We start from the raw sequence: 19,163 nt of genomic DNA, 5'->3' as shown, positions 1-19,163 counted from the left end.
TGCCATGCGGTGCACAGTGGGGTCTCCCCTCCAGCCCTTCAAGTACTTATGGCTGCCAGTAACGTCTGATTGACAATAACGGGAGCTGTAGGTGCTCAGCCAACACCTCTGGAGAAGGCGGGCCCATTGTTCATGGAACCACAGATCACCATGTGGCCACAGCAACCAATGCGACCAGATCAGATTAAAACCCACATAATAAGATGGGAGGAAAAACCACTTGTGTCTCATCACTGGAGTGGCATCGGACGTACTGCTGTCATGGGGTCAGGGGCTGGCCCACAGGTCAATACATCCCTGATTACCTGACTGCACGCACACTGAACAAACAGGTGAATGGGAAGCTGTAGGCAGGGTTGTCCCTGGAGAAGAGAGGGGGAGGGTCTGGGGCTGCCCCCCCATTACAGGCTCTGCCCCTGCTCCACCCCCCTCAATCCCTTTCCACAAGCCTTGCCCTGCTTCACCCATGCCCCCTTGTCCTTTCCCCTGATCAACGCGAGTCGGGGGATTACAGTGAAAGGAAGCAGAGTGCTTTAGGGCCGGGGCACTCTGTTTCAGGGCACAGAGATGGGGAGAGGGTGGCGTGGCAGAGCAGAGAAGGCTGCCAGGCCACTCCAGATCATGCCACCACAGTGAGTGCACGGGGGAGACCTCCCTGCTGCCACCCTGCGCCAGGCCCTTGTAACTTCTTTGAGTGCCTCCCATCCATGGGACGGTTTAGGCAGCTGCCACAGGGCTTCCAGAAGTGCAGGGCCTGGGACAGCCGCTCCAACTATGCTATGGACTGGAGGGACCTTGTACAGCTGTCTCAGTCTGGGAAACTGCTACAGTTGCTACAAGAGGCCAAGAACCACAGCTCTGCTATGTAAGTCTGTCTCTTAGGTACCTATAGGGCCCCCATTACCATAGTAACCATTTTACAGATGGGAAACAGAGACAATCAGATATTTAGAGGAATTTAAGCAACTAATTCCTATTCAAAATCTAAGCTTAAGTGACTTGCCCAAGGTCACACAGGAAGTTTATGATAGGGCAAGGAATTGAACCCAGACTTTCCACAAGCCAGACCCAGGCCCTAACACGGGACCATCATTCCTTACTATTCTAGCTTGGATGGCAGTGCTCAAACTCACTGAGGTCAATGGGAATGCTGCATGTGTATCAAGCAGAAAAGCTACCCACAGTCTCTTGTAAACCCAAAATACTGATTGGAGTCAAGCCAAGTCCTGCTTTCAGATGTGCGCATGGAGGTTTCATTGACTTCAATGCAGCTGTGTAGTTAGGAGCAGGATCAGCCTCGCACTTAAATGTCTGCTTTATAGTGGTTCAGGCTGCCTCACTGCAAAATGCACAGGGCAACTCTGCATCCTTACACTCCTACTGATTTCCTCCAAGAGAGGAATGTGGCCCTCAACCCATCAGGTATTCCCCTTCACCCAGCTCCTCTCATATTTTCCAAACTGCATTCCCTCGGCCGCAGCTTTGAACAAACTGTTCTGTAGGTCATGGTGTCTCCTTCTACTACCACATCATTAATCCATTCACAGGCCTGCCTAGGCATGCCAAAAGCATCAAGCCAAAATTGCCCTCCTCTGGAGCAGAGGGAATACAGTATTTAGCTTGGCTTTACTGATCACCCACATCTGGCAAATGGATTTTGCTCCATTTAGCATCCAGGCTGCTGTATTCATGGATTCTGGGAACAGGGGTTCCAATAGACACTAAATATAGACAGACGGGCGCATGCACACAGCCTAGGCACTAACTGGCAGATTACAAACTCAGCAGCAAGGCTGCGGCTTTGCTTTTTCTATCTATAAACTGGGTAACTACGAAGACAGGTAGGAAAGAGCGAGAAACGTTACAGAAGGCTGCTTACGAACTTGCTGGTGCTCCCTTCTACACTCATGAATGGCATGTCTCATTTGCTACTACGGGAGCTAAGTTTCCAATCCACTGCACTTTACATAGAGCTAAAAAAAAAAAAAAGTGAGGAAGTGAGACTGTTCACTTATTATTTACACTGCAGTAGCCCTTTGGGCTCCTATTGTGAAAGGTGCAGTACAAGCATATGGGGACAGACAGTTCTTGCCCCAATTTAAAGAGTGGGGGAATTGCTGGATGTTGCTCTTTATCAGGGAGTGAGAGGAAAGCACACAGTTTGCTCCATTCCTCACTCTGGCAGGGGAGTGCAAGGGACCTGTCCCAGCCGGAGCACATGCACCCCTCCCCTGGCTGCACCCACTGCAGCAGTCATGGACAGGGGCATCTCACCTGGCCCCGTGCTGCTGCAGTGAGAGAGGGCTGGGGTAGTCCCCTTTCCAGGGCAGCCTGCACACTGAAACCCTCAGCCTGGTCCCACTTCAGAACAATGATTTAAATGAAGAGAAACAAAAAGGAAGGAATGCTGGGTAAATCTTCAAGAATGTAATAAAGGGCGTTCATGAAAAAAAGGCCAAAGGCTGCTCTCAAGGGAGTGGAATTACTCTAGATTTGCAAAACAAACAAACAAACAAAAAAAACCAATGGTCCTGCAGTACCTTAGAGCAGTGGTCCCCAACCTTTAGAGGCTCCCGGGAGCCCGGGAGGTGGGGGCCACTCATGTGCCGGGCGCCCGGGAGCGGGGCCATGCGTCCAGGGACACGCCAGGGGACTGGGATGCCCTCGTACCCGGCGCCGGCGTGTGCCCTAGGGCCGGGGCTGCCCGAGCGCCTTGTGCCGTGGGCCTGGGTCCGGTGCTGCCGCCCGAGCCACGCGCCTGGGGCCGGCACCGCTCGAGCACCGCGCGCCCGAGCACCCGCATGTGTCCCGGGGCTGAGGCCGCCCGAGCGCCACGCACCCAGCGCCGGCGCCTCCCGTGCACCTGGGGTGGGACCAGCCCAGGTTGTCGGCGGGCGCCCACGAATGCCCCGGCGGGCGCCGCGTTGGGAACCACTGCCTTAGAGACTAACAAAAATATATAAATAGCATCATGAGTTTTCTCCTGGGCACAACCCACTTTTTATGCTGTTGTAATCAAGAACAGAATTTGGCCCAGAGTACGCTCTTAGCCCAGACACAGTGTGCCATGGACATGCAAAATTTTCTGAAGTGGTTGCAGGCTGACCCGGAAGAGGTGGGACCTCAGGCAGAAGGGGTGTGGCATTTAAATAGCAGGCATTGAAACGCCTCCTGCCTCCCCTGCAGCACATTAGCAGGGGGGAGCTGTAAGCCCTTTCAACTCCTGTTATTTCGAGGGCTCCCAGCTCCGAGCCTCGCTGCTAATGGGTTGCTGCGAGAGCCCTTTCAACTCTAAGGCATGTAACTGTGTAACCATTATGATTTTTAGCGGTTACATGGTTACATTTTCAAACACATTTTTACAACCCTAATTCTCACACAGAGACTATTTCTTTTTCTGTCTGTAAATCTAAGCCCATTCTTATCCTTGCAATTATTTATTAGTTCTAAAGGTCGCAGCAGCCCCTTGGTTTTGCTTTGCAAAAAACCCAGGAAGGCATTCCCTAGGAAAGGGTACAGTCTATTCCATAAACTTCTGTTTGGTCCTGTTGCAAGTCTTTCAGTGGAAAGAAACCTGGAATGAAATGACTCACTGCTGGAGAATTCCATACAGGTTTTTTCCAGCAGGGACTATCAAAGAATGCCCAAGATTAGAAAATGTGTTACATTTCTGGCTATATTAAAAGCTACAGTCTAGAGGGCCAATTCTGTTGTAGTGTTAGACATTTATCATGAGCAGCAGCATCACTTGCACAATTTGTGCATGCAAAAACCAGGTGACAAGGCATGTTCAAATGGATTCAGAGCACACACACACACACACACACACACACACACAATCACATATGCAAGTCATTTATGCAAGTAAACGTGTATTTATGCAAATGGAATCCTGGCAGAAACCCCTTCAATGGCATGACCCTAAACGTGAGAGTTTCTATTTGTTGGTCTGATCTCACTCTGCAAAGGAAAAAGGAAATGTGTTTTTCATTTGTACTTTAATTAGGGCCCCCTAACGACTCTTTTATACATGAGCAGGCAGGCTGCGGGTTTCTTTGCTTTCCATTTCAAGCCAATGGGATGTGAATCAGACAGTCTAGTAGAGTTGGTGGTTGTTTTTCTTCTTGCAGAAAGTTTCCATGAAAACAAAAAAGGTTTGTCAACTTTTTCTTCACAAGTTTTTGGGGTTCTGTCAAACAACTGGACATGCCCAAAGTTCTCCAAGAGAATCCTGAAAATTTTCATTGAAATTGGTTACTTCCCACAGATTTTTTTTTTTAACTAAACACACAATTTTTCACCAAAATAAAGTTCTGAATTAAACATTTTGACCAGCTCTGCTTCACAAGCAAAGCAGATTTTGCCTTAAGCCAGGAGAGGGCAAGAGTCTCTCGGCAGACCAGATTCGGCCCACCTAGCTCTTTTATCTGGCCCACATGGCAGTTCTTGGCCCCGTCCCTAATGTGTTGCCTGGGAGCCAGGACGCACAAGCCCTTTCAACAGCTTCTATTTAAAGGGCTTGCATGACCCCGCAGCTGCCAGGCAACAGCCATAGGAAGGCACAAGCTCTTCAAATAGAAGCAGTTGAAAGGGCTCTCGCGTCCCAGCTCCCAGGCAATGGACTAGCAGTGAGGCCGGGAGCAGAGAGCCCTAGAAATAGCAGGAGTTGAAAGGGCTCACAGCTCCGCCCCTTCCTCCGCTAACGTGATACAGGGGAGCCATTTCAACTCCTGCTATTTAAATGCCCCACCCCTTCTGCCCAAGGCCCCGCCTCTTCCAGGGTGGCCCACGACAACCTCCAAAAATTTTCAAGTGGCCCCTCTTCAAAACTTTTTGCCCTCCCCGCCTTAAGCACAGAGTACGAGCGCCCGGGTGACTGTAGGAACAACCCCCATGGGCTGACCTTCTCTTTAACAGGGGGACCAGACGTGAAGGAAACTCATAGTCTGCCCCTTCTGAGCTTTTGATGGGGACCTCGCAAAGCATGGTATGTGATGCTAAGTAAGTAATGCCCTGGTATGCGTTAATTGAGGATAAGATGGTCAGGGTTAAGGGTATGATTTAGTCAAGGGTATTTTGCTTAGAAGTCACGGACAGGTCACGGGTAATAAAAAATCATGGCACATGATCTGCTTATGACTTATACTATAAATAATCCTAAATCTAAGGGGGGCATGCCCCACAGAACCTGCTGCTGTGGGGGTCAGCAGATCCAGCGGTTCCAGCTGCTGGGAGCCACCGAGTACCAGCTGCTCTGACCACCCCAGGACTGCGGTCAGGTGTCTCCAAGCAATGGCTGCTCTGACCATCCCCCATGACAGACTGCTGCTTGGGTGGTCCCCAGGGCCAGCTGCAGCTGCCCCAGTTTGGGTGGTCTCTGGGTCCTGCGACCCACTGCTGCTCGAGTAGTGGTCAGTGTAGTTGTCCCCTGGGCCACCCGAGCTGGCAGTGGAGCTGCTCCACAAGTGGCCAGTGTGTAGCTGGCCTCGGAGCCAGCTACTTGGGCAGCCCGGGGACTGAAGTCACAAAGACTATGGAAAGTCACTGGAATCTGTGACTGCAACCTCTGTGATAAACACAGACCCTAATTAGGGTACACTCACTGCTTAATTTGTACCAGGGCTCAACCACCTTCCTGCTTGGCAGTTCATAGCCCTGGCCTCTCTGTGGCTCGCTGCATCCGTTAGGAAAGTAAAAAAGTCGCTTAATCCCCGGCACCTCTTGCATTATAAATTAAGTTCTGGGTCCAATTCTTTGGGCCTTAAAACGCATGAGTCCACACACTGGTGGCGGATGATGGTAGCGCTGACGCTTGCACTGGGTTGCAGTGTCGGCCACAGAAACACACACTGGGAAGCGTATGAAAACGGCTACCTGAACATGCCTGGGAGCTGGGAAGCTCCCTCGAAAGGGAATTCAGCGCTGGCCCATGGGGCACACTTACTCGCTGAACTAGCGCACCACAAGGGGTGGAAGGACAAGCCTCCTTACCTCTTCTGCTGTCGGGGCACAGGTTCAAGTCAGCCCAGATTCAGCAGTGACCTCCAATCCACCCCATCCGGCACCTCCTCAATGGGGCACATGAAACTAATTTAAAGGCTGCAGCCTAGTTCCTAGTGAGAAGGGCAGCGTGAGGCCAGTGGATGGGACTTAGTGACCTCTTGAGGTTCCTTCCCGTTCTAGTATTCTATGATCCTATGAGGTGCTCACATTGCATCGTCGGGGTATTAACTGGCAGCCTCAGCTACTGCATTACATACAAACAGTGTTTGCTGACACCCTCAGCAGCAACCCTTGGGGTGTGGTGAATCACTCCTACAGCTGCCCCCTCAGACCAGGCGCATTGGTGGAGAAGGCTGCTGACTGTGCTGCCCATCCTGTAGGTAACCAGAGCATTTAATTCTCCAAAGCTGTCTGTCAGTTAAGTTATGGGTTCTGTGAACCCTCCCTCATCTGAGGGGGTGGACTGTTTGGTTTGGGGCTCCACCCTCCACCAGCCTGTGCTTACGTTGCTTTGAGAGAGCAAAGTTAGCTACCGCTCCCCTCTTCTGGTGTCTAGACACAGTTCAGTTAGAATCTTATCACGGAGCCGCTACTAAGGACACTAATGGTGCACTAAGCAGGCCAGAAAACACCAGGAAGGACTGCCCTCCCTCCCATTGCTATGTTCTGTCCTCACATTAGAGGATTAGGAATAAACCACTCTCTAGAAGTCTGAACCTGGGACCCTGCCAGAGTGTAAACACAAACAGCTTAGTACCTCATTGTTCGCATAGTGCAAATCCATCATCTGCCCAAAAGCATCCATGACCTTCTGTAGCACTTCTTTGAATTTGATTGGCCTTGGAAACTGGAGAATCCTGTGCATACATACAGAAAAATCAACAGCACAAGTGTCACGTGGGTAGTTGGATTAAACGGTCACCTTTCTGAAGCAAGGACTTGTATTCTTATGCTGTCATGCTAATTAGCTACTTCCCCTCCTCCCCTGCCTCCGAACAGCTATAGATGGCTGGGGAGCACAGATCCTGCTCTTTGCTAATGTGGTTGTAGCTATCTGTGCTACCCAAGGAACTTTCTACCCCAAGGAAGCCAGGCCGACCCTACCAAGATCCTTCTGAGGCTCTGAGCTGCAGCCTAGTCCCTCTCTATGGTGTATAGGTCCTCCACAAGGCAGGATCCAGCCCAGCAGCACACCACTGCCTACATTTAGCAGAGGTGCCACTCCGGCCAGTTTTCTTTGTGGTCTGTCACCTCCGTGGCGAGGGTGAGCAGTACTGAACTGCAGTAGATGGTCGGATGTTATACCGTGAGTCCTAGGCCATTCCACCTTCGGATGCAAATGCCCACTGACTTCAGATAGTCCTACCCTCGGAGATGCACTATGGTGTATTCGCTAATCCTCTTGGTTCATAATGCACTAGTTATCTGGCACCTCAGCCTGAGAGATCCTGACTCTCCCAAGTCTCCTGCTCTGCCGTTGTCTCCGGGCCCGCCCACAGGCTGGGAGCCTTCCACATCGTCGTCAGGCAGGGAGGGCAGGAAGTCTTCAAATCCCTGCTCTGTTATTGTGGGACCTGTGCCCAGAATCTGGCTCTCCCAAGCGAGTGTGACAGGCTGCTAATCGAAGGATACACTGATGCAGGGAGGCCTGAAGTCCAGTTATATTCACTGGAGCCTGAGATTAAAGCTACTGATGAGTGGCATTTAATGAATCACAGCTAGGAGCTAATCTGCCTGTGGACAAGTCCCAGGAAACACTTATGGCTAAATTCACAGGCCTCTCCCATGCCAAGCTCTCACGGCTTTCACAGGGAGTCACACTTTCAGGTGAGGGTGAGCAAGAGGCCCTTTGCCCCCTGGCACCAAGGGAAGCATGGGAATGGGTCAGGAACGCACCTTTTCTCTCCATCATATTCAAACTTGATCCTGGCATTCCGCTGCTGAAAGAGAGGAAATCAGTTAGACACACGGGATCTTGAGAGCTAATTGAAATAGAGGTGATCAAAGTCCACTGCAAGCCACCATTGCCTTCGGGGTGTAAAAATCAATACAAGGCAAGTACATCAATGGGAGCTCTGTGCTCACCTCTGAAAACTGTACTTGGCCCACAATGTGATAAACTTCTGCGTAAACAAACAGAACCTCCATTAACAGTTCATGACTCGCCTCCAAAGCTACTCCACTCATCAACTTGGTTTAACAAGGTACATTTATGGAAGGTGACATTTGCAGAAGCCCTTCAAAAACTTTGGCAATACACTCCCATTTTCAGAAGTGACTTAAGCCTGACAGAAAGTAAAGGGGACGCCAGATCTTCAGGCTTTTAAGTGCTTTGGAAAGTTTTACCCATAGTGTCCTTTTCAACAAAAGTTCTCAGAGCCCTTCATCTACTGAAATAAAGCCACCGGCAGGGTAAAGCACAGCAATGCATAAGGAATAAAGAATAAGGAATATGATACTAGCTTGTAACATCCATCCAGCCCTAGCTGATGGTGATAGCTTTGATGAGTTATGGCATAACCTACAGAATCCAATCCAAACCTCAGGCCCAATGCTCAGAGCATTGTACGCGCACGCACGCACGCACGCACACCCTTGTCTTCCACCTAGGATCGAGATGAAAATCAAGGACCCATTAGGCTAGAAGTCAGAGAGGCTCCCCACCCTAATAAGTTTATAAGCAAGGCAGACAAAGGGTGGAGCCGAGCGAGTATTCCCCTTGCCCCACTGCTGCGGAAGCCAGGCAAACTGTCCTAACAGATTTCCTGGTCATCATTTGCTGCTCTGCTTCTATCCAGAGGTTTACTGCTGACTGACTGAGCAGGAGAAACCATGAAATCTGAAGTTACATCAGGCCAGATTCCCTAGGCTTGGTGGGAGGAACATGTGAATGCCGATTGGTCAGGCGCTCTATGTAAACCCAAAGAGGGGCTTGGGAAGTCTGCACAACTGGACACTACCTGGCTCTAATGCAGGGCTCCATTTTCTTGCTGGACTCCTGGATCCTGCTTTCCTGACCTGTTCCTGATTCTTGCTTCTAGTCTCTGAACCTACTTCCAGCCAGTGGCTCTCTAACTCCGGCTCCAATCCCAACCCTCAAACTGATTGACTCCATCTCGGACCCTTGACCTGACTTAACTCCAACTCCTGTTGCAACTCCAACTCCTGTTCCAACTCCTGTTGCAATCACCACACCCAGCCATCTCTGACTTGGCCCCAACACACAGAGAATAAGTGACTTAGCCAACACTACCCAGGGAGTCTATACCAGAACAGGCAACTGACCCCAGATCAGGGGTGCCAGAACGGGGGGAGGGCATGGCCGCATCACTTTATCATCAGCCATAAGTGTGAGCAACAGGAAGCGAATGAGACTCAGGAGAAAAGGCAGCATAAGGAGGAGGGGCCACGGTTCCAGTGCTGGTGGGCCCCTACCCTCCTCACACTTTTAGGCATGTTCTACTGCTCCTGCCCAGATGGCTGCAGCTCTGGTGCAGAGCACTACGCATATAGCCATCCTGCCCCTCTCACCCCACTGCACTTGGAAATACTGGGATTCAAAGGGGAGCCAATGAATCAGAGGAGTTCTAGTCCTAGCCTGTCCTCCCCTGATACACGTTCAACTAATGATTTTTTTTTCAATTAGCAACAAATGCACGCCCCACCTCCACTCGAGCACAGGCTGAGAGCGGGTGGAGCACCAATGAAGAATCAGTTGCATACTCCCAGCTCCTGAAAAGGATAACTCCTGAATGGGTGGGTGGCACCACTTCCTAAGCATGCTTCTTATCGCTCACTCTGCATTTCCAGAGCATGAAGGCACAGTTTCCACTCTCTCACCCTGCAGAAGGAAGGCAGAGCTAAAATGGGTTTGTCTCCAACCCAGAGCTAGCTGCTCAGGAGGGTTATTTTTAAAAGGCCAGTTCCTGAGAGGTCGCAAGTAACGCAACACACACGGAAATCCAGGAATATTGCTGAGCTGAGGCTGTACCCCTAAAAGCCATGTTTGCAGAGCTAGCGCACAGCACAGGGAGAGGTGAGCCAGTTTAGAATCATCAAGAACACCCGCTACCAATATGTGAAGCTTCAGGAAAAGAGGGGATTGTTTATTTCCAGTTTGGAACCTCAAAAGCTAAAATATCCCCGAAAGGCCTCTTCTCCCAGTAAGTGAACAGCCAGTACTAGAAGGAAAAGCACCAAGAATGCATTGAGCAGTGAGTTCCCATGAGAATTCCAGGTGTGTGATACTTACATTTCACCCATCACTGTCTCTCTCAAGCCAGCTTCTGCAACACTAAGAGTGTGGCCTGTATCGAAAGCACCCAAATGAGAGACAGCTCTAAGTGGGGAACAAATGGGTTTCAAACATCCCAACATTCAGAGGATGGAGGTAAAACTGTTTCGGGTTCAAGAGTTTGGGTTCAGAGCCTTTCTAGAGGCAGCAGCCAACTGCAAAATATGGACCAGAGCTTGGATTATGCACCCCTCTGCCGGCTGGGCCAGGGCCCATCCCAATAGGTAAACACCAATGTACAGGGCTTAGCTGAGTCACTTCTCTCTCACAGCAGGATTCACTCCCTGGAAATCAGTGGAGTCACACCAGTGATGGGCAACCTAGGCTAGTGAGTGGGCCGCATGAGGGGCCCTCCATCTCAGTGGGCCACAAGATTCTTAAGACCAAGATGGCCTCCTGGGATAGGGCAGTTTTGCTCACTGGGCTTGTGCACCTAGAATTTGCTGACTGAACCACAGCAGTGCTTTGATTGGATGCAGAGGGATCACATGGCACTCGCTGTCAATATGGTGCATCATCAGCATGCGCCTCAGTTCACGTGCCCTTGCTTTAGGTGCGTGTCACTTCAGTAATACAGGCAGGGGAAAAAAAAACTACACAGACAAAAACCAGAAGAGTCTGGCAACGTTGCACAAGGGCAACAGTTAACAAAACGTCTTAAGAGCCACACATAGAACCCCAATCTGCCGCATGTGGCTCTCGGGCCATAAGTTGCCCACCTCTGAGCTACGCTCTATGTGAGAAGCAAATCAGGGTCAGAAGCTTCACCCTACTTGTGCAGTGGAAGACACGAGAGTAAAGTCCATGCAATTTCTGCCTCACTTCAGCAAACACATGCTCGAATGCTGTGTTGATTTGGAGCCTAATACAGATTTATGCTGAGCAAAACAGTTTCTCAGACCAAAAGAGTTTCTCAGACCAGTAAGTTAAAAAACAGCTCACTGCTGGAAAATGTCAAACACACACTTGTAAAAGCACGGCGAGAGAGAGAAACACACACCCTGGCTGCATCTTTTTCTTCCACATTAACAACAACAACAAGGCTGATCTTCCGCAGACAGCAGCCAACAATAACACACCACATAAATTGTGCTCTACTTGTGAAGAAAGAAACATAAACAAGCAGAGTACATTGGAGAAAAACACTTTGAATGTGAAGCTACATCTATAAAAACCCCCACTAAAACATAAAATAATGGGCCACAGGGGGGTAGCCCTATTAGTCTTTAACTTAAAAACAACAAGTAGTCCTGTGGCACTTTAGAAACTAACGAAATATACGTATAGTACCATGAGCTTTTGTGGGCAAAACCATTACACGGTTACATTTTAAACAACTTTTTTACAACTCTGGCAATTATAGCACCATTCATACCAGGATCTCAATGCACTCTGCAAATATTCAGAGGTAGATCACGAGTCTTTTGCATGTAGCTGAGAAGCTATACAAGAACCCCGGCACTCTCCTATGACGCTGCACTACCGTGTTCACCTCTGCCATGCGACACTGCCTCCTTTGGAAAGTTGAGATTTCCTAATGAATTGAGCGCCATGTGTCAGGTATTCCATGTCACTTGACTCTCTTCCATTCAACCTGAGGTATTGGGCAGTGCAGAAGAAAAGATGAAGTGGCAGAAAAGCAAATGCTACATTTAGGAAAACAAGGGGCAACCATACTGGGACTTACTAACTAATAATACTTGGATCTCGAGTGTTTCCTCCCCAGAGTTCAAAGGACTTTAATAGGCAGGTATTAGAGTTGAACAAAATTTCGTTTTTTTTCCTATCAAATAATTCCTTTGACCAAAATACCCCTCAACTATTTACAACAATACTCCTTTTTTCAGCCAATATTATTAGTATTATGTTCTCAAAATGTTAACAATAGGGAAACTGAGGCACAGAGCTGGCAAATGACTGGCCTAAGGTCACACAGCAGGTCAGTGGCACAAAATGCAGATCACCTTATCTTTTCTTTCACACTAAGCTGTCTGTTGTGGTAGCAGACAGTTGACTTTAATCTAAGCCCTGTAATGATCACTCATATATGTCTCATATCTTCTTGTAGCACAAACATTTTTAGAGAGGCTTTGTTCCACAAACATGCACCCAACACAGAGTGACTGGTGCTGGATCTCAGGCCTAAACCAAATGTAGTGAACCAAAGTCAGACCACATGTTCAAGTCCACGCTTACAAATTCACTGGCCAGTATATACATTTTGCAAAGTTGTTGCTAGTGAACTAGACAGATGTCACCAAGTACAGCTACATGCCAATCTAGTGCAAGGTAAGATGGCTTGACAGTATAATGAATAGGGATGTTTTGTTCAAAATATTAGGAACAAGGAGAAGTAATGGACAGAAAATATGAAGTTCATCATATGTACTTGGTGTGTAAGTTAGGTGGAGACAAACTAATACCTATAAATTCAGGGTATTTTGCCTTAATTCTTGACACGGCCTGGAGAGCGACAGAAACTCCTACTGAGGACTGACCTATTCCTTGCTAGTAGGAACTCGCAACAGTCTACCTGTAACCATGGAGCGGAGACTATGCCTAGGTGGCAATCAACCTGGCCGAGTGTCTCCGTCACGGAGTTTCTTTATGTGAAATATCAAAGTCTGCTGCAACGCTACTGAAGCCTCCATTCTAGCCTCCAGCACTTAACCACATGGCATATTAGCGAGGTCTGCTAAGCCAGGGACTGCACAGAGCTGGGAACGCATCCGGGAGGGACACATACACCAAACAACTGACCCTGATAATCTGATATGGGACAAGTTGTCCTCTGCATCACAGAGCTTTCCCCTTGCCTCAAAAATCTACCTTCTAGCATGACACCTAAGACATTAGTCAGAGATGGTCCATAGGAGAACTGCCACTAGAACGATTTATAATAGTGATCAGTACAAGCATACCCATATAAAAATACAGCTCCGGTTATACTGCCCAAATCCCATTTGCACAGGATATTTATATGGCCCGCATTACCACTGCATCGGAGCACTTCCCAATGTGTTTAGCCTGCGAGGGCAGGCAGTGCGGTTACTTCCATTTACAGAAGGAGAGAACTGAGGCCCAAAGACATTGGGAAGGCCCACGCTGCAGTCAGGAGGCAGGTAACTAGATCAAAGCTAGCTTAAGGAACACTTACAGCGTAGTTATGGCAGCTGCTTTAGAATCCTGGGCAGGGCTGTGCACAGGAGACAAGTTTTTGCTGCTGCTGGCACCCACGCTAGCTAGAACAAAGCCAGCTGAGGTGTGCCTATGAGAACTGCAACCACACCCTTGAGGGCAATGTAGGCATAAGCTGCCTGATGTCATGCAGGAAAATCTGTGGTAGCAAAAACTTGAATCTACACTAGAGTTTTAAAAAGACACCTTTTACCCTGCTATAAACAGGCTCCAAGGCCAGGTCTATACAATGGGGGAAGGCCAGCTCAAAATGCACAATTCCAGCTTAAATAAATAATGTAGCTGGTGTCGATACATCTTAAGCCGAAATTTGGCGCTGGTCCCACATCAGGAGATCGATGAGAAAAAAAGCTCTCATTGCCTTCCTCCACTCCTTGCAACAGCAAGGGGTACCAGCACCAACGGGGGCATCATCAGCATTTGATTTAGCAGATCTTTACTAGACCCGCTAAATCGAATGCCAGAAGATCCACCATTTGCAGCGATGATCTTCCCTCGTGAGTGTTGGTACAGCACTTAACAGAATGGGGACCCGATCTTGGATGGAGTCTCTGGCCTCCGTTTTAAGATACAATTAATAATAAATCCGTAAATAAAAGTGACAGGAAATATCAAGTTCTCTTGATTTCTGACCACTCTCCTCCAAGGTATTGCTATTAGTGTTTCCCTGTAACAGATACAGGGGCGGCCCATGAGCCTAGGCAGATTCGGCAGTCGCCTAAGGTGCCACCAGCCTGGGGCACCCAATGATGATGTCACTGGGCACCCGGGCGCCCAATGATTACGTCACAGCCATTGACGGTCATGCAGGCAGGGGCGCCGATCGTGCCTTCCGCCTGGGGCGCCAGCTGCCACAGCCGGCCTCAGGCCACTCCTGCATAGATAACAAATGTTTCCGATATTTCAATTGCTACCTTCCAAACACCTTAAAACAGTGATGGGCAACCTGTAGCCTACACGGCTGCACGTGGCCCATCAGGGTTCCATGTGCAGTCTGTGCACTCCTCATTTGCCCCACGCCTCTCATGCACTGAGGGCTCCACCTTTACCTACTCTCCTCCCTTTTCCTCCCAGTACATCCGAAGCTCCATGAATCAACTGATTTGTGTCTCTTCCTTCCTCCTCCTCCTCCCTCTCAGAGTTTGAGTGCCACGAATCAGCTGATTCATGGCGCTCCGGAAGCGCTGTGAGGGAGAGGGAGGAACAGGGAGAGGACGCACTTGGGAGAAGAGGCTGGGCAGGGATTTGATGCAAGTGTAAATGTTTTCTTTTTTAGTATTTGAAGCTGGTAACTGTTCTATTACTATATGAAGGATTAAAGTATTTCTACTTGTTTTGAAACATTCAGCAGGTCATGAATTAATGTATTTAAACTTATCCTTGGGCCCCCAGTTAATGCACATGACCAATTTATATCCTGTGGCCCACTGAGAAGGAGGGCCACTCATGCAGCTCACTCACTGACCTAGGTTGCCTTAAAAGGAAAAATTTAACAAGTCACTGTGGCAACCTCAAGCATGTCACAAACTTTCCAGTTTTTGGTTGACCTCTTCCTTAAAGATGCTAATTAAAGAGAGGGCTGAAACCTCTTGGTTTCTGAGAAAAAAAATGTTGAAGCAAATCTAGCTGCAGCCCACAGCAAGTCAGATACAAATGGGAATGATTGGCAGGGACTGTGAAGTCTCTTCCACACCAACTCCTGTAGGCCAGCGAGGGGTAAATGGATCAACTTCTCCTAACTAGAACTCGTCCAGCTAAAGAACACACACCCTGGTGAGATGAGCCAAACTCTACGTTGCCTTCCTCTGTCTTTCCCTGTGAAAAGCAGCCACCCTCACTGGGTTAGATTAGGAGAAATGTTGGGAAATGGAAAAAGTGCTTCCAAAGGAGATGAGTCATGATCTTATGCAGAGTTCCCTAAAGAGCAGTCTGCTTTTGTAATAAAAGACATACAAACCCCACACCGCAGCACACAGTCAAGCCTCAAATGGAAATGGCTTAGAATGAACAGACTACAGATCCTGCTGGGAGCACTCTCAGCTCCCAGCTAGAGAGGTCTCACTCAGAGCTGGGAGACACATCGGGTTGGGGTGCATGTCCAAACTGGACCAGAAGCTGGGAGGTACAATGTGTAATGAAGAGTGGAACAGTCTGGTGGCGGCATTAGACTGCAGACTAATGCATTCCCCTGCAGCAGCCTGGGAGAGAGACAAAGATAACTCTACTAAGTAGTATTCAAATAGTTCAGTGACTGCGATTTGAAGTCTCGCCCTTAGTCAGAGACAGGTGAAAGACCCAAAGCTTGGAGGAAGAATGGCCCAGTGGTTTGGGTACTGGACCAGGAGTCCTGAGACCTGGATTTAATTCCATGCTCTAGCACTTTCCTGGCTCCCAGGGTGCTATGGGATAAACACACTGAAAGTCAAGATGTGGTCAAATGCTACAGTAATGGAAGCTTGAAACAGAGCTAAGGTAGATCTGGGTTGACATTCAAACATCCTGAAGTTCAAGAATGTTCAGATGTGAGGGTTTGGTTCAGCCAATAGAGACTTCATTTTGCAAGATTTCTGAATGTCCCCTCCCTTTTCCCTCATTTAAGGCATATTCAAAGGCGTTGGACCAACCCGTTCTAACAGTGCCTTTTGCAAAATTTGGAACAGCTCAGGGTATTCGGTCTGATCTGACATGTCCTGTTATTTTTTTTAAAGCCACTATTCACAAAAGCAGTTACTGATCTGGAATGCACCTTACAGGGTGTCCCAGCCTCTGAATATCTGAACCTCTTAAAAGGCATCAACAGTTGGCACCCAAAATCACGAGTTACTTGGCAATCTTGGCCTAATGCCTTCAATAATTTAGGCCACAGGTAGAAGTGCTGCTTGCTTCACGTTCCTCTGTAGCAAACAAGATTGATGGGTATGGACCTGCTGACAGTCTGGTGTTAAAAATTTCAGATAAGAGCCGTCACCATCATTGTTAAAGCCCCAGGACTCTGGAATTCTCTTCCCCTTATTGTGCACTAGTGTAATGGCCTGGGAGACATTCTATTTCCAGTTCTGCCACTGGCCTGATGTTTGACCTAGGATAGGTCACTCTGCCTCAGTTTCCCCTTCTGTAAAATGGTGATATGGCACTGACCCTTGTTTATAAAACTCTTAAAATGTCCAGATGAAAAACCCGCTCTAGAAGCTGTTAGTGCTCTGCTAAAGTTTCCGCCTGATTTCTGTCCCTTTCCTCTTGTGGGTGGTTTCTGTATTTGTTGACAGGTGGCTCCTTCATGTACTGCCTGGTAGGGTGTAGGGCATATTGTTTTCCTCTCTCTCCACGCACTAGTTTTGAAATTCACTGGGCACTGCTGCATTCAACTGGTACAGTACTAGCTACACTTTGTGAGGCCAGGAAGCAATGGGTTCCCTTCTAAACCTCTGAAGCCCAAACAAACTGAACTCAGTCTTCCAACACAGACAAGGGGGCTTCCCGACTCACTCATTCACTTATACTTTGTTTGGATTTTTTCTACACTTTCCCCTGTTTTTAGCAACAAAACATTACAATCCAGACATCTGGACCATGTCCCTAAACCACAATAGGACATGACTAATCCTCAGCATTAGGAATTATCTGCATGGATACCCCACACTTCTAGTTGCCAGATTGGTTCAACAATTCAGTTTTTTATCTCTCCCTGTTCATCTCAGCCCTTTCCCTTCATGGGGGAAGGCACAATGTGCGGTTAGCTCAGAAGCCCATGGTAAGGTGGAAGTGGCCTGCTTGGCGAAGGGCAGATAATAGGTTAGCCTAGGGGTGGGCAATAATTTTTGATGGGGGGAGGGGCATTCCAAGAATTTGGAAAGTGGTCAAGGGTTGCACTCCTCTATATTAATGGAGGTGGTGCAGGTCTGGAATGGAAGTTGGGTGCAGAAGGGAGCTCGAGGTAGGGGACTGGGGTGCAGGAGAGGGTGTGGGGTCCGGGAGTTTGGGCGTAGGAGGCAGTTATGACCTAGGTTAGGAGACTAGAGTGCAGGTGTTTGGGTTTGACTTTGGGCAAGAGGGGACTATGACCTGTGGATGAGGACTAGAATGCAGGAGGGGGCGTAGGGGTTTGGATTGTGACCTAGAGCAGGGGATTGGGGTGCAGGGGGTTTCGGTGTCAGAGGCAGGCTCTGGCGGGGAGATGTACCTGCTTAACTCCCACCCAGCAGCCTTCTCAAGCAGACACCCTGTCTGCCCCCATCCAGCACGGGCTGCAGGGGCCAGGTGGTTTTTGAACAGCTACAAGCCAGAGGAAAGAGGGAAAGGGCACTTTGCAAGCTACCTAATGATAACAGGCAGCTCCCATTGGCTGGTTTCCAGCCAATGGGATTGTGCTGGGGGGAGGTATAGTGCCTGAAGCCTCTTCCCCTCCCCCGGGCTCACAGCTATTCAAACAGAGCCCCACAATGCTGTAATGGCCACTTTTCTCAGCAGTGGGGAGGAAGGCAGGCAGGGAGTCTGCCTGATGCTCCCTGCTGTATCTGTGGACCAGATCTGTCAGCTTCACCAGCCAGATCCTGCCCGCGGAGGGTATTTTGCCTGGGTCCAGGTTAGCCTCTCCACAGTATTTTAGATTTACATAGCACAGAGCACTAAGGTCTGGGTTTCAGAAATTATACCCAACACTTCCTATCCCATGGACTACACACACCCACAAGCTCAGGGCGCAAGATTCTCATGTACCTCTCCCACAGATCTGCAGTTTAAAGGAAGGCACAATGTGCAGTGCATGGGTCAGTGACAACTAGTGACTGGAGCAGTGGGTTCTTCTCACTTCATTGCCACGTGCCTCAGTTTCCCCAAACACAAATTGGAGCAAACAGAGCAATATGCTTTGAGATCTACTGTTGACAACATGATGAAAGTAGTACAGTAGAACTGCAGAGTTACAAACACCTCAGGAACCGCGGTTGTTCATAACTCTGAACAAAACATTATTGCTGTTCTTTCAAAAGTTTACAGCTGAACAGTGACTGAACACAGCTTTGGAACTAAATGTGTCTCTCTCATTTTTTAGTACAGTAGTTTAAGTTTAATACAGTATTGTGCCACATTTGCTTTTATTGGGGTAGCGGGTGTCTCTACTGCTGTCTGATTATGTACTTCCTGTTCCAAATGACAGAACTCAATGATGCACGTGTGTAACTCTGAGGTACTACTGTAGAGGTTACTGTTATGAGTGTTAGCTGTTGAACTGTAACAATGGGAATCCACAACCAATTGCTTATGAAAAATGTATAACTCTCTCTCTCCCCCTTGCTTTGTTTTAAATCTTCTTCCCCCTTCCAGCTTTACTCCATTCCCCACCCCGCCCCGCAGTCCTTTAACATATCACTGTGCATCTTCCTCCACATTTTCAATTACGGTTTACTCTTTTCCTTCTCTCAGTCTCTTTCCCTGTGTTATATGAACACAGGAGTCACCAGACTGGATCAAACCAGTGGTCCAGCCAGTCCAGTATCATACCTGCAAGCATTAAAGAGAAACCAGTGCCCAGGGAAATTTCTCTCAAAATCCCCAATGTGTTAGATTTGAAGTTATACCCTGAAGCAATAAATGCCTATAATCTTTTCAAAGACTTTATTTTTTTTTTTTAATATTATGTTTCCTATCTCTTGCCTCCTTAGTTTTCTTC

The 19,163-nt window shown here is 48.6% G+C and overlaps 1 protein-coding gene across 8 annotated transcripts in view; it reads right to left on the bottom strand.

Moving 5' to 3' along the window:
• LOC102454880 (mitogen-activated protein kinase kinase kinase 3-like) overlaps nucleotides 1-19,163 on the bottom strand; it is a 121,780-nt gene that overhangs the window by 38,375 nt on the left and 64,242 nt on the right. For 5 of the 8 annotated variants that reach the window (XM_089776803.1, XM_075922866.2, XM_006120566.5 and 2 more), the window contains 2 exons: nucleotides 7,900-7,943; nucleotides 6,761-6,860 (listed from right to left, as the gene is read on the bottom strand). The exons of 1 other annotated variant lie outside the window; for it this stretch is intronic. In XM_089776803.1, coding sequence (XP_089632929.1) covers nucleotides 6,761-6,860; nucleotides 7,900-7,943 — 144 coding nt within the window. The remainder of the gene's footprint in view (nucleotides 1-6,760; nucleotides 6,861-7,899; nucleotides 7,944-19,163) is intronic. 2 more of the 8 variants (XM_075922865.2, XM_006120565.5) reach the window with 1 other exon arrangement.

The sequence above is a fragment of the Pelodiscus sinensis genome, chromosome 2 (assembly GCF_052426305.1).
Source record: "Pelodiscus sinensis isolate ZL-2025 chromosome 2, ASM5242630v1, whole genome shotgun sequence".
Taxonomy (NCBI): domain Eukaryota; kingdom Metazoa; phylum Chordata; order Testudines; family Trionychidae; genus Pelodiscus; species Pelodiscus sinensis.
This window is presented reverse-complemented; position numbering and strand designations above follow the sequence as displayed.